Source organism: Saccopteryx bilineata, chromosome 12 (genome assembly GCF_036850765.1).
Source record: "Saccopteryx bilineata isolate mSacBil1 chromosome 12, mSacBil1_pri_phased_curated, whole genome shotgun sequence".
Classification (NCBI taxonomy): Eukaryota; Metazoa; Chordata; class Mammalia; order Chiroptera; family Emballonuridae; genus Saccopteryx; species Saccopteryx bilineata.
Window position 1 is genome coordinate 1051989 of NC_089501.1, and position 15906 is coordinate 1067894.

Below are 15906 nucleotides of genomic sequence, written 5' to 3' on the forward strand. Positions count from 1 at the left end.
CAAAGCTAACTGATACAATATTCTTTGAGGAATCTTGGCTCTAAATCAGACAACCTCTGTTAGGGTTTAGCTTCTCTTTTTGAAGTTATATGAGTCACACTTCTGAAGTCTTAACTCACCATCACTTTTTCCATCTTGTTGGGGGTAAGAGTTGTAGAACATTCCCTTCCCATCGTGGGTCCAAGCCATACAGCTGAACTTGACTCTTTCAAGCACATCTGGAAGCTCTTTGGCACCACTGACTTTCATAAACTTGATCGTCACCCAGTCTGAGCCACTGGCACTCAGTCCATAGGCAAAATATTCACCATCTTCACTGAATGCATAGCCTATGGAACACAGGAGAAATCAAACAGTGATGGAGACATGATCCCAAGCCCTGCTCTGCCTTCTGTGTGGTCCGATGACGCTCTCTGTCATACATGAGAGCAGAACGTGGTAGTGAGGAACTCTGGGGGCTGAGCCCAGGTGTTACAGGAATTTGCTTTATGACCTTGGACAAGTCTGCATTTCTTCACCTGTAAAATGAAGTATTGGATTATAAGACCACTAAGATGCTTCCATTAGTTAATGTCTATAATTCAATAGGCAGTTCAGTTAAGCAGAGCTCATCTTGGACTTTCAGCATATTTCATTTATACTCTAAAATGAATGGGAGGGAAAAGGAGTAAGGAAACTGCCTGTACAGTAATGACATTATGACACATACCATGTAACAGAACTAAGGTAATTTTTTGTGTGTGTGTGCATTTCTCTGAAGTTGGAAACGGGGAGGCAGTCAGACAGACTCCCGCATGCGCCCGACCGGGATCCACCCGGCATGCCCACCAGGGGGCGATGCTCTGCCCATCTTGGGGCATTGCTCTGTTGCAATCAGAGCCATTCTAGTGCCTGAGGCAGAGGCCACAGAGCCATCCTCAGCGCCCGGGCAAACGTTGCTCCAAAGCAGCCTTGGCTGCGGGAGGGGAAGAGAGAGACAGAGAGGAAGGAGAGGGGGAGGGGTGGAGAAGCAGATGGGCGCCTCTCCTGTGTGCCCTAGCCGGGAATCAAACCCGGGACTCCCGCACGCCAGGCCGACACTCTACCACTGAGCCAACCGGCCAGGGCTGAACTAAGGTAATTTTTGAAAAAGACTCCAAACTATCTGCAGTCACTCTTTACAACCTCATTCTCTGAGCACGGCTGGCACCCAAGGATAATCTTCCATATCACCTGACCACCGCAAGCAGGTAAGTAAAGCCTGAGGGTTTGCAATGAAGATCTCACACAGTGCACATTCCAAAAGGGACCATGGAAAAGAAAAGCAACACCATCCATGGACTACTCTCCCATGTCCAATCCTTTAGGGCCATGACAGGCAGAGACTGTAATCACTATGGAATGTTTCCTGACAAATATGTACACTTTTCTAGTAGCTTTCAGAATCATGAAGTATATACGGCATTTGGTACCAGACAGTGACACCAGAAATTTCCTCTTATGATGTTTGCTGAACAAGGGTTGAAAATTACCCTAAGACACCCAGCTACATTCAGAGGTTTTCTACTAATTATTTTACATAAAACTTGTATTAATTGCCTGACCAGGCGGTGGCGCAGTGGATGGAGCGTCGTACTGGGATGCAGAGGACCCAGGTTCGAGACCTCGAGGTCGCCCCAGCTTGAGCGCGGGCTCATCTGGTTTGAGCAAGGCTCACCAGCTTGAACCCAAGGTCGCTGGCTCCAGCAAGGGGTTACTCAGTCTGCTGAAGGCCCATGGTCAAGGCACGTATGAGAAAGCAATCAATGAACAACTAAGGTGTTGCAATGCACAATGAAAAACTAATGATTGATGCTTCTCATCTCTTTCCGTTCCTGTCTGTCCGTCCCTGTCTATCCCTCTCTCTGACTCTCTCTCTGTCTCTGTAAAAAATAAATAAATTAATTAAATTAAATAAAAACAGGAGGAATGTTAAAAAAACAAAAAACAAAAAAAACTTGTATTAATAGAAAATATGTTTAAAATTTCAAAATCCTACTGATTAATCACTTATAATTCCTATAAAACATTCAGTCTCATAAGTATATAATTGCAAAAAAAAATTAGAAATGATGGAAAGAAAATATTCACTTTCCATTCTACATAACATTGTAGTGTTTGGATTATTTATATATAATTAGAAACTTTACAGGAAAAATTTAAATAAAACATTTTGACTTGAAATATATATTTTAAAAAAGGATATACTATCAAAAGAATCTGAATGTTTACCCATACTGTAACTTCCCTATTATTACCAATCAGAAAGACTGAAGCCAGGTCCCAGTCTAATTTTCCCTTTCATCCATCAGGGCCTGTATATGGCAAGAATGCTATTAAAAAAGTTATTGAGATGAATTAGCAGAGCAGGAAGTGAGACCCTATTATAATGAAGTCTTTCTGGATGAGTTGCAAGATAGACCTTTGTTAAAACTAAATGAATTCCTATATTCCTATACAGGGCATACTACTGCACAGAACCAATGTATTAAGTTCATTTAACGTCAGGTCTGACCAGGCAGTGGTGCAGTGTACAGACCATTGGCCTGGGATACTGGGGACCCAGGTTCAAAACCCTGAGGTCACTGGCTTGAGCACAGGCTCACCAGCTTGAGCGAGGGGTCACTGGCTTGAGCGTGGGATCATAGACATGACCTCATGGTCGCTGGCTTGATTCCAAGGGTCACTGGCTTGAGCAAGGGTTCACTGGCTCAGCTGGAACCCCCACGCTTCCCCAAATCAAGGCACATATGGGAAGGCAATCAATGAACAACTAAGGTGCCGCAACGAAGAACTGATGCTTCTCATCTCTCTCCCTTCCTGTCTGTCCCTGTATGTTTCCTCTCTCTCTCTCTCAAAAAAAAAAGTGCATTTAACTCCAAGCTCCAATTCATAGAGGGACACTCTTATAAGTTGGCTGGCATCTTATTTTCAATACTGGTTACCTTCAATACTAATTAGTAAAGGATCATCATTTACATACACAGCCTATGTGGGGATAGGAGGAGAGGGAACCACTAAATGAATGCCTTTATGAAAGGGTCTTTGTACTGATCTGCTGGATTCCCAACTAACAGATTCTAGGACTTCAGTGTTCCAACTGCTCAATCCTATAGGACTAAACCTATACCTGTGCTTTTTTAATAAAACAGAAGATGCTAAAAAAGATGTGCCAACTTCACTAAAATCATCTATAATGCTACCAAGACATGGTTCTCAGAGTCTACAATTATTAAACCATAGAGCAGCAAACCTGCTGACCCTAGAACTAGTGCTGATGGTGCAGAGTTATTTAGGAGGCATACAGAAACTGCAGACTAGAATTATTTTTTACTCAGTTATTAAACTTATATCTTTAGGGTGCAGGGTATCAAGCTGTCCAATTTTTACAAGATTGTATTTTTTAAAACTTTTCATTCTAACATACTGATAATTATCTAAATTTATTAATAAATTTCCCCTCCCAAGGAAAGAGATCTCATAAAAAGTCCTTCCTATTTTATATTTATAGTGGAAACATTTTTTTGCATAGCTTAAATTTTTTATAGAAGAAGATTACTGGTAATTTTTTCCTAACCACAGATAGTTCTCAGGGATGTTGGAGGAAATGATGATGATTTCCGGATCCCAGAAGCCCTAGAAGCTAATTTGTGTCCGGCATGAAGTTTTCTCCAGCTCCGCTTCCTGCCATCAGAACAACACACGACGACTCATGTGCTCTAAATATGCTGTGCAAAATTGAGCTTTCCGCTTTGCCAGGTGGTGGTGCAGTGAATAGAGCATCGGACTGGGATGCAGAGGACCCAGGTTCGAGACCCTGACATCGCTAGCTTGAGTGTGGGCTCAAACGCTTTGAGCAAAGCTCACCAGCTTGAACCCAAGGTCGCTGGCTCGAGCAAGGGGTTACTCAGTCTGCTGTAGCCTCACAGTCAAGGCACATATGAGAAAGCAATCAATGAACAACTAAGGAGTCACAATGAAAAACTAATGATTGATGCTTCTCATCTCTCTCCATTTCTGTCTGTCTGTCCCTGTCTATCCCTCTCTCTGACTCTCTCTAGCTCTGTTAAAAAAAAAAAAAGCTTTCCTGACATTGCATGTGCATCTGTTCTGCGATATGGCACGCGTTGTTTGGCATTTCAGAGCAGAGGTGACTATAAGTGAAGACCCTGGGAGTCCCATGGGCTGGCTGTGGAGCACTCACCTCGAAGTGCCACGGTGCCATCATCGGAGAGGACATTGGGGTCTAGGAATACTCTGGCTTCATCCTCTAAGGAATCCTGTACATATAATACTCGTTGGTTCTGTAAACCTGTATTGTAAAAATAAAAATACCTGGGAACAGAGACAGTTTTTATTTAGCTGTGGAGTCTCCTACTTCTGAAGAAAAACCAAATACACATAAGTAAAGAAAACACCCACATCCACACACATAAAATTACAACTGCAAACTGGCCACACCAGGGACATGGGGACTAAGGTGGAAGGTCTTACCATCTCCCTGTAACTAAGGTTTGTTATCTGAATTGCTATAGTATTTAAATTCCGCATCTTAGTCAAATACAGACAAAGTCTTTTATTTGCTAAAATGAATACTAATATTTAAATAGAGCAGTAACTTTTTTTCAATGAAGAAAGCAGATTTTCTAAACTGAAATTGCTGGTTCCCTTCCCTGACCAGGCTTCTAGGTGGGGGTTGGCAAACCTTTTCTGTAACGGGCAAGACTGCAAATATTTTTAGCTTTGTGGGCCATACAGTCTCTGTTGCTACTACACAACTCTGCAGTTGTAAAAAAATCAGTCATGGATAACACATAAATAAATGGACATGGCTGTGTGCCATTTCCACTTTGTTAATAAAAACAGGTGGTGTGCAAGATGGGCATGAAAATTGCACTTTGCTGATCCTTGCAGGGGAAGACAGGGCATCTAGAAATTGTAAATTCTAGATGGGGCTTCCAGAGAGGCTTAAGAATCCAACAAGAGAATACGTTTAAGTGAGTGTAAGCAGGAGAGGAGCAAGACAGGTGAATTATTAGGTTCTACTTCTTGGTCAATTTTCATTTTTGGATAGACAAAATGTATACAATAAAATCTTTTTAAGTGGTATAAGCCAAAGATAATTAGTTTTACAGGTAAAGAAATCTCCACTGTTGTTTATGGAATATCCCATTTCCGTACTTACTAGCCATAAAAAAAGCAAGAATTTCTTTCACTCTAGATTGCTTTCTAGGACATATCTCTACTATATTTCTACCTTTTTTTCATTTTTTGGCAATTATCTTTAATTATAGCTGACATCTACTAAATTTCTTAATTCTTATTTTAAGAATTTGGACAACAGACCAAAAGATATTATTCTCATATTTAAGCATAAAAATGAATCAATTTTATAATGAGTTAATTTGATAAACTGACAAGTTATTTAGAATCATTTTAAAATTTAAGAAAGCATTCAATTAGAAAAGTAAAACACATTTAAATGAAAGCAACCTCACATACCGCTTTCCTTTCTTGAAGTGGCAGCTATACTTGGGATAGTCATACAGTTCAGTCATTTTCTCTTTGAATAAACCTCTGATAGGACATTGCTCAAGAAATGGTACAGTAATCTTGTTCTGAGCCTCCACAAAAGCCTGCAGAAAAAATTTCAATGGTCAGAGCAAGTCATATATAAAATTTTCCATGAAAAATGTTATACCTTAATATGTATCAAGAGATTCAGCAATTCTACTTCTGGGAATACATCCAAAGAAAAGAAAAACATTATGATGAAGAGCTATCTGCACCCTCATGTTCAGAGCAGCATTATTTATAATAAACACGATTTTAAAATGTCTTAAGTCTCCACTGATGGATTAAAGAATAAAGAAAATGTGACCTATATGTATATATACAATGGAGTATCATTCAGCCACAAAAAGCAGGAAATTCTGCCATTTCTGACAACATGGATGGACCTTAATTGCATTATGCTTAGTGAAATAAATCAGCGGAGAAAGACAAACACTGTATGGTTTCCCTTACATGTGAAATCTAAAAAAAACCATTCATGGGAAAAAAGATCAGATTTGTGGTTAACAGAGGTGGGGCGGTAGGGGACAGTGGGGAGGGGGTCAATGGGGTAGGGTAGGGGGGAAAAGGAGGGCAGGGGAATTGGATAAAGGTAGTCAAAGGTACAAACTTCTAGTTATAAAATAGTAAGTATTAGGGATGTACTGTCTAACATGACGGCTATAGTTAACACTGCTGTATGACATATGAAAGTTGTTAAGAGAGTAAAACCTGAGTTCTCATCATAGAGAAAAAATAGATTTTTTTCTTTGTATATCTCAGATGATAGATGTTAACTAAATTTAATGCGGTAAACACTTCATAATATACAGTGTGTCTGTAAAGTCATGGTGCACTTTTGACCGGTTACAGGAAAGCAACAAAAGACGATAGAAATGTGAAATCTGCACCAAAAAAACTCTCGGAGTTTCATACCTATTCAGTGCAGTTCGATGTGGGCTCATGCACAGATTTTTTAGGGCTCCTTAGGTAACTATCCCGTATAGCCTCTACAGACTCGTCACTGACTGATGGCCTACCAGAATGGGGTTTCTCCACCAAACTGCTGGTTTCCTTCAACTGCTTATCCTACCGAGTAATGTTATTCTTATGTGGTGGCGCTTTGTTATAAACACACCAATATTCACATTGCACTTTGGTCACGGATTTGAATTTAGCGAGCCACAGAACACACTGAACTTTCCTCTGTACCGTCCACATCTCGACTGGCATGGCTGTGGGCTGCTCCGCTGTATACCCGGTGTTACGTCATCATCTGCACATGCGCACATGCTGCCACATCATCCTACAGAAACTGGGTTTCCCTTTTATTTGGTGATTTCACATTTCTATCATCTTTTGTTGCTTTCCTGTGACCAATCAAAAGTACACCATGACTTTACGGACACACTGTATATGTAAGTCAAAGCATTATGCTATATAGTGCTTTATGTTAATTATATCCCAAAACTGGAGGGGAAAAAGAATAAAAAAAGGTATCAGTGAAAGCATGTTTTCCCTCAATAAATAATAATGACTAATACTTAAATGGCACTACATATGTACGAGGCAAGTATTAACTCATGTGGAACACAAAATCAAAGGTTCCTTTTTCTTTTTAGCAAGAGAGGGAGAGAGAAAGAGACAGACAGACAGACATAAAGGCAGTCAGGAAGAAAGAGAGATGAAAAGCATCAACTCGTAGTTGCACCACTTTAATTGTTTACTGATTGCTGCTCATACGTGCTTTGACTTGGGGGGAGGGGCTTCAGCCAAGCCACTGACCCCTTGCTCAAGCCAGCAACCCTGGGCTCAAGCCAGTGACGCCGCGCTCAAGCTGGATGAATCCACACTCAAGCCCATGATCTCAGGATTTTGAACCTGGGTCCTCAGTGTCCCAGGTCACCGCTCTATCCATTGTACCACCACCAGTCAGGCTCAAAATTTAGCCCAGCTTCATGGATAGGGAAATTGAGCCTCAAAGTGGTTAAAAAGCTGCCCAACAGCATATGGCAAGGAAAACAGCAGAGATGCCTCCTGTGAGTCCATGCTCTCAGCAAACACACTGTACTGCTGCTCGTGTCACACGTGGTCGGTAAACTACACTCACACTGTGCCAGGTTCTGCGCTGCTTAGTCAACAGCCAGCCAGTGATCCCAAACAACATCAGAGTAAAAGAAGTAAAGTTAGAGATACCTAAGTGCTATTTTATAAATTTTGTTTTTGGCTTACTGTCTTTCTAAGACCTACTACCTTATCAACTTCACAGAACTTCACTAAAATTTGAAGCTAAAGAATACTTTTTAAAGATGGAAAATGGGTAGCATTAAATATTTATAATAAATGGTTTATATCAAGAGCAAGAGGTGGCCTGTCAGAAGTCAAGAGACCTGGCCACAAGGCAAGAAAGGGCATAGTTTATAACAGATCAGCTGTAGCCAACATACTCTATTCATAACTAAGCAGTAATAAATTTAGACTTAGGTTTTGATTTTTAGTTACAAATTTGATACACGGTTGTAAAGCCACACAGGACAGCATTTTGGACATGACTAAGTGTGTGCAGAAGCATCACCTGATTTCATGGGGGAAGGAAATGCCATGATTTTTTCTTTTTTTTTTTTTTTTTTTGTATTTTTCTGAAGTTGGAAATGGGGAGGCAGTCAGACAGACTCCTGCATGCACCTGACCGGGATCCACTCGGCACGCCCACCAGGGGGTGATGCTCTGCCCATCTGGGTTGTTGCTCTGTTGCAACCAGGGCCATTCTAGCGCCTGAGGCAGCAGCCTTGGAGCCATCCTCAGCGCCCAGGCCAACTTTGCTCCAATGGAGCCTTGGCTGTGGGAGGGGAAGAGAGAGACACAGAGGAAGGAGAGGGGGAGGGGTGGAGAAGCAGGTGGGTGCTTCTACTGTGTGCCCTGGCCAGGAATCAAACCCGGGACTCCTGCACGCCAGGCCAACGCTCCACCACTGAGCAAACTGGCCAGGGCTTGACTTCTTGACAGATATGGAAATGGAGGCATTCCATATCGTGGTCATGGATCACGGTCATGCTGAGTTACCAGTAGCTCTGAAGCCAGAATCACCTTATCCCAGTCACCGTAACAGTGCCTGAGGCTGACACCATGTCTGATACTGGACGTGAAGATGAAGCAGACCCACCTATGGGGGAGAAGGGGCTAACCTGGGCCTCCTATAATTTCCTCCTACCTGGGCTGAGCTGGGCAGGGTAGGGCGGGCACCTCAAGGTGCTGAAACACCAATACAGATTTAGTAAGAAACGAGAGTGCTTCAGCACTGGTCCCGGCATTGAGGATGGAGGGGTGACAAGTCCAAGGCCAGCTGCCTGTTATCGTGGAGCTAACATTCTACTAGGGAAGCCAATACACAAGCCAGAAGGTTCCAGAGAGCAGTCAGTCCTACAGTCATCATGGAGAGGTGCTGCTACTCAAAGCAGCATCCACAACCTGTGCTGGTCCTGCACCATTTGCTACAAGCCAAGGATGTGAGGAGCAGAGACTGAGAGGCTGTGTTATGAGCAATGTGACCTTGCTGAGACATCTTTGTTATGGTTCATAGAAATACCAATCCACATGGTTTGGAAATTTAAAGGCCAGTGATTCACCACAGATCCTGGGAAGTACTGAGAAGAAAGACACTTAATTCAGGGAAGGCAGCAGGGAGATTCTTCAGAGAAGGTTTGAACTGAGGTCTGACAGGCAAGAGGGAACAGCCATGCAAAGGGGGGAAGAACTTGCCAGGCCTAGGACCCAGCACATAAGTCAGTGAGGCTAGGAATGAGTAGGAGAGAGCAGAGACCCAGGCAGGGGCCGAGCCCGATCATAGGGCACCTGCTGGGCAGTTATGAAGTTTGAAACTTTGTTCTAAGTGTAAACAAGCTATGGTCACTTAGGGAGACAGTTACCTAATCTGGTTTGCTCTGGGTGAAGAATAAACTGCAGGGGAGCAAAAGTGAAAACAGGGAGGTCAGTTAGGAAGCTGGAGTAGTAGTCTGGTGAGAGAAGAGACCACATGGAGTGGAATGGCTGGTCTGTAAATGGAGCAAGAATGGCCACTGAAACGGGAGTGGGACAGAGAAAATGAGCACCATGCACATTAACATGTTGGTTTGATGGCTGCTTCCCAGAAGGGCCTCACTAGGACATTCTAGCCACTCAGGGCTCCCCCCCTGAGACCCAGCATGCTGAGAGTCCTGGTTGGTCCCTCCCCTTCCAGGGGTAGGTCCTCTGAGGAGGGAAACCTGCTGACTTCATTTCCCCAATCCTTCTGATCTGTGTTTGTATGGGGCTACATCTAGGCCTTATCCTGCCTGCAGGTGGGTCCAAGAGTCACAGATTGCTCCGTTTGTTTTCCTTGGAAAGCTAGAACAGTTTCTCTGATTACTCTGTTTTGGTTTGCTTCTTGCAGATGTCTCATGGCATAATCACACCTGCTGCAAAAGAATCCATCTCAGGTGAAAGCAGACACACTGGTTCTTCTCACTTCAAAAGCTCATAAACCCATTATGCCAGGTATACGAATGCTACCAAATAACTAAATAATTCTAGGATTATTACATTCAATTTTGTCACCTCTCAACCACAAGTGTTAGTCAAGTACTTTAAATAGAGCAGTATTTAAAGACTGGGCCCTTTCAAGTCAAATACCTAGATGCAAAACCAAACAGTGCTCAAATTCCTTAGGGTCTAAAGCTCTTTCATAACATACATCCTCATGCTTGAGCAAATCCTTTTTATGAAGGTGCGGGAAATTTTCTGTAAAGGGATTTTGTAAAATGTAGGGTTCCACAGAATGCCAATAAAATTTTTAATATTTTACCTAGGAAAATACCTTCTTGATCATTTATGGATTCGATAGTCTGGTTTTCCTTGGTCTAAAAATTACAACAAATGTGGGGGAAAGGGAAGGTGTAAGGATAAAGGAAATAACCTGGAGGAATTATATGTTGATACACAAGCAGAGGGAGGAGAAGGAATGACCTCAGGGTCCCTCAGCTGTCTCAGCATCCAATGGATGCTATTAAAATAACTGAACCCAAAAGCCCATTCAAACACCTGCAGCTAAGCCTCCAGAGAGGTGTAGCAGTGTAGATTTTACAGCTATGGATGAATCTGAACGCATTTTCCTAAGAATAGCTGCTCAACGCACAGAAATCCTGTTTATATATCATAAAACTTCAAAGCAAAGTTTTTTCAGTTATGCAAGATGAATAAATTCCAGAGATCTGCTGGATAACACTGTGCCTGCCTCTAAGTTAACAATACTGTATTATACACCTAAAACTTTAAGAGGGCAGGTCTCATGAAATTTAATTCTGACCACTGAAGAAAAAAAAGAAAGAAAGAAAAGAAAAAAAGGAAAAGCGCCCAGGAGAAGATTGCTCTGCTGGAAGCCGGAGCGTCCTTTAGCCCTACTGTCTCTAGAAAGAATTTTTTCGAGTTGTCCTCACATGCACTGTATTTTAATCCACAAAATACCGCAAGTCCTTTTAGAAGTAATATTCTTACATAGATGAATAAAAATGATGCATAGTTACTTGTTAAATATATACACAAAACAGCATGATTATATAACATGGGATTAAAGAGATGAATTAAGGATAAAAATAAGTGCTACGGAAGAACAAATGAAGGAGAAAGAACTCCCAGGTGAGGGTGAAGTGGGCTGGGATAGAGCCCATACAGAGATGGTCAAATTGACCAGGGGGAGTTCCAGGTAGAAGACCAATTCAGGCATGGGTATCAACCTCCAGTCTTCCCAAATACCAATGACAACTAGGGGTAGTGTCATCTATACTCCACAGATTTTGAGGAGTTTCTGCTGCAAATTCCAAATACATCTGTGTGTGTGCATGTGGGCTCCTTGTATCCCAGTGACCAGAGGGGGTTAGTACACTTCCATCCCCTCTGCGGGAAGTTTAGCAGAACCTGGAAATGACTCTCCAACTGCGAGATAACCCCATAAAAAGAAATCAAAAGGCGTCAAAGGTATCCCTGAGGCTGCAGGACCCAGGGCCAGGAAGGCTGGACTGTCACATGGAAAACTGGAGGCAGGTCATGCCAAACAGAAAATCTGATGTAGCTGCTTTAGGAAACATGCCTAGCAACTGGGACTATAAATGGAATAATGTATTTTATAAAACTAATACGAGGACTCTATACTTCAAAGAAAAAAGAGTGCCCCTTATTTTCCAGCACTCACTGAATTATTTACAAAAATTAGGAGTACACCAGAGGACAAAGGAATCCTTAAAGCCCCGAGAAGCACTGTGACCACAATGCTATTAACCACGACTAAGGGAGGTGCCTATCTCTTCCTGGCCTCACAAACCCCTGACTCATTCCCAAAGAGAATTATCGAATTCAATCCATGAAATCGTGAAATCCACTGGGCTTGTCTTTTAACATTAAAAGCTCAGAGTGAGTCCATTTACTCTCTCTGAGAACATCTGTTCTCAGGTTAAGAGAAGCTCCCCATGAGTGTACGGCTGCACATGCCGAGCAGAGCAGGGGGAGCCTTCCAGCAGCCCTCCCAGGTCTCCCTCCAGTTCTTGCCTGTCCCCATCTGGGCTAACCAGTGTCCTCACTGAGGCTAGTACTGTCTACCAGAAAAAAGCAGAGACTCACATTTTGACCTGAGAGTCAAGCCTTGTTTTCAAATCGAGTCTTAGAAGGGAGCCTGCTCGAAGCTGAAACTTTAACCCCATCCACCCATCTAGCTCAGTTATCTGGTGTACACTACTGACCAGAAACTTTGCAACCTAACTAAAGCCCAATCACGAAGAAGTTAAACACATACACATCCTTTCTCGAATATTCTGTGTATCAATGAGGGGATCCAAACTAGAACAAGAACATTTAGAAGAACAACAGAAGACCACTAAGAATTCAAGTTCATGGGGCGTGGGGAAAACATTTGGCATTGACTTTTTAAATTTTGGTACCTTTGGGAAGTCCCACTGATAGAGTGGGGGATGTGACCTCTGCTGGCCATCAGAGCACCCCCCCCCCCGAACTGCACTGGCCCAGGGTCCATCCATGCAGGATGAGACTTGTGATAGTCTAGAGCAGCGGTTCTCAACCTGTGTATTTTCCGATGATGGCTTTAGGTGACCCCTGTGTTTTGGTCATTCGACCCCCGCCGGGGTCGCGACCCACAGGTTGAGAACCGCTGCTCTAGAAGCTTGGTATCATGAGTCCCACACACATAGGTTAGCTGACTGATCCAGTCCCACAGCACTGAACTCAGGAGTGTACTGGAACAGGTCAGGAGACAGTGTTGGTGCCTGGGTGTGCCATGTACTGTAGGACAGTGATCACACTGTGATTGGTACGGTACATCTGACCCTGGGCAAGATGCTCAGTATAAAAAAAAAAAAAAGGCTGGGTCTAGAAAGTGATAGTTATGCCTTAAGAAAGTTTGGGGTTTACCCTCTCTCTCAACCAGATTTTGTCATTTCTGGGTATTGGTAACTTGTACCACCATCTATCATAGATATTACTGATATCTCTGTCTCTTTTCTAACTATGCTAACTCCTTTCTACATCTTTTATGTAAGTAAACCCTGCTCATTTTCACAAGCAGAGTCTTTCCTCAATTCTTAGCTACAGGCAACAGTCCATAAAGTAGTCGTGAACCCAGACAAAGCAACAAGAATCGTTTGCAGGGAGATAGGAGTTGTCACCCTAAGTCTGGGGCTGTAAGGGTCACGTGACACCTGAGAAGGCTAGGCCCGTCCTTCCCTACCACACAGGAGAGGATACTGAAAATAAATGAGCTAAAAGACAAAGAGAGATAGTTTGCCAGAAATATCATGTGTACTCCTGGACCATCATTTATATGAGCGAGTGTGAGCTGGGGTTCAGGCACTGCTCACGGCGAGCCCTGATGAACACAACTCTTCTGTGAGTCCTGCAGATCGCTGAGCAAGGGAGGCTGCGGGGAACGTGTGTATGGGGAGGGGAGGGGGGGGTTGCTGAGCAGGAACTGAGCAGAACTCTGCCTGAGGGCTGGCTGGGGAAGCCTGAAAAAGATGTTTTATCAGTAAAGGAGAAATAGTGACATTGAACTAAATGCTCAAACAAAAAAGTTTTAAAGAAACAAACAAAAAATAATGAACTAGAGAAGTAAAGGAGTATAACATGTAAGTCCTAGAAATGCTTCTTTAAAAAAAAAAAAAAAAGAGGAGGAAAACACATTCTACCAAAGGGGAGAGAAGTTACAGGTAACTAAAAATTAGCAACAATAAAGAACCATAACAACAGACTGGGAAAGTAAAGTTTCATATAATTAAATACTACATATAACCCATGCTAGCAAATTTTGAAGTCCCAATGACGCAGACCATTTTCTAGGAAATACAAATGATTAAATTGATCCAAAAAGAAAGAAGATCTGAAGTAATAGCCATGAAAGGAAGTGGAGAAAAAGAACCCAAAACTGCAATGAAAGAATTTTTCCCAAATAGTTCTACAGATGAGCTCTTTCAATTATTAAGCAGAATATTTCCATGCTATTTGACTGTTCAATAATTAATGCAATGGCAGGCATTTAGTCAGCGCTGACCTGTGTCTTCCACTGTGCTGCATTGTTCAAAAACACTACCACTTAACTTTCACCACAACCTTACAATTTTCTCCAATAATCAGAAAACTGAAACCTAGAGAGGTTAAACAGCATGACCAATGTCACACATCTAGTAAAATCATAGAGCTAAGATTCAAGCCTGTCTTTCTACCTTTAATGCTTCTCTTTCATGACTACACACTATTGCCCTCCTATGAATAAATAGGTCCCATGGTCTCTAAGGGTTCTCTCATTAGTTGCTGGGGGGAATGGGTAGAAGGAAAACTCTGGAAGCAGGGAGACAATTTAGGAAGTTCTTTTACATCCAGTTCAGTGGCAATGTATGCTTAAACAAGGACAATGTCAGCGAAGATAAAAACAAAGAGAAAGGTCTGAGATGTTACGAGGTCAGAACTGGAGCTCCAAAGAATCTTGCATATGATTAGGGCTGATGCTCTCCCTAACTCCAACAGTCAGAGCGCCATGCAATTGTCTATAGAAGAGTCCCAGGTGTCTTTATTATGAAATATGCCTTGGTTTCCCCCAATGAGAAAAATTAGAGCCATAAACACTGCCTCCCACACACAATTCACAAAGATGCTGTAAACCAGGGGTAGTTAACCTTTTTATACCTACCGCCCACTTTTGTATCTCTGTTAGTAGTAAAATTTTCTAACTGCCCACCGGTTCCACAGTAATGGTGATTTATAAAGTAGGGAAGTAACTTTACTTTATAAAATTTATAAAGCAGAGTTACAGCAAGTTAAAGCATATAATAATAATTACTTACCAAGTACTTAATGACGGATTTTCGCTAAGTTTGGCAGAATAAATCTTTATAAAACGACTTACTATAGTTAAATCTATCTTTTTATTTATACTTTGGTTGCCCCGCTACCGCCCACCATGAAAGCTGGAACACCCACTAGTGGGCAGTAGTGACCAGGTTGACTACCACTGCTGTAAACAATAGAGAGGAGCTGACTAAAACTTAAGCCTCTTGAACATGGCCTCATAATAACCAAAGGTGTTATTATCTTTCCCTAACCATGTCTGACTAAACATTCTCAAGGGCCATTTCCCAAGCTTTTTGGATCTTAAGAACTACCTGTGAGGTGCTTGGGAAACAAGAGATTCCTACTGAGATCAGATGCTCCAGAAGTAGAGCTTGGAAATGTGTAACAAGTGCCCGGGTCCTCTTCAGGACCCTGTGCTTTCTTCCCTGAATATGCCAGATTTTAGATACCTAAGTGTGAAGAAAGAACAGAAAAAAGCAAGCCTGGGAGAAGTCATAGTTACCATAGTTCTTTAATTGTTGGTTCTTCCCAAAGACACCATATCTAATAGCATTTCTTACAGAGAAACTGTAGGTGATTGAAACCAAAGCTGAGTTAACTGCCTGCAGGGAAAATATCAACCTTAAATATATACAATAGCTAATGAAGATGAGCATCTTTTCATATATCTGTTGGCCATTTGTATTTCTTCCTGGGAGAAGTGTCTGTTCATGTCCTCTTCCCATTTTTTTTTTTTTTTTTTTTTTTTTTTTTTTTAAATATTGTTTTATTTATTTTTAAATATACTTTTAATTTTAGACCAGATTTAATTTTTATTTATTTATTTATTCATTTTATAGAGGAGAGGGAGAGACAGAGAGAGGAGAGACAGAGAGAGAAGGGGGGAGGAGCTGGAAGCATCAACTCCCATATGTGCCTTGACCAGGCAAGCCCAGGGTTTCGAACCGGCAA

The 15906-nt window shown here is 42.1% G+C and overlaps 1 protein-coding gene across 1 annotated transcript in view; it reads right to left on the reverse strand.

Moving 5' to 3' along the window:
* The window catches only part of PREP (prolyl endopeptidase), a 158382-nt gene that overhangs the window by 123024 nt on the left and 19452 nt on the right, over window positions 1-15906 (reverse strand). The window contains exons 3-5 of the mRNA XM_066248268.1: window positions 5521-5654; window positions 4223-4353; window positions 120-329 (exon numbers count right to left, since the gene is read on the reverse strand). Of these exons, the coding sequence (XP_066104365.1) occupies window positions 120-329; window positions 4223-4353; window positions 5521-5654 (475 nt within the window). The remainder of the gene's footprint in view (window positions 1-119; window positions 330-4222; window positions 4354-5520; window positions 5655-15906) is intronic.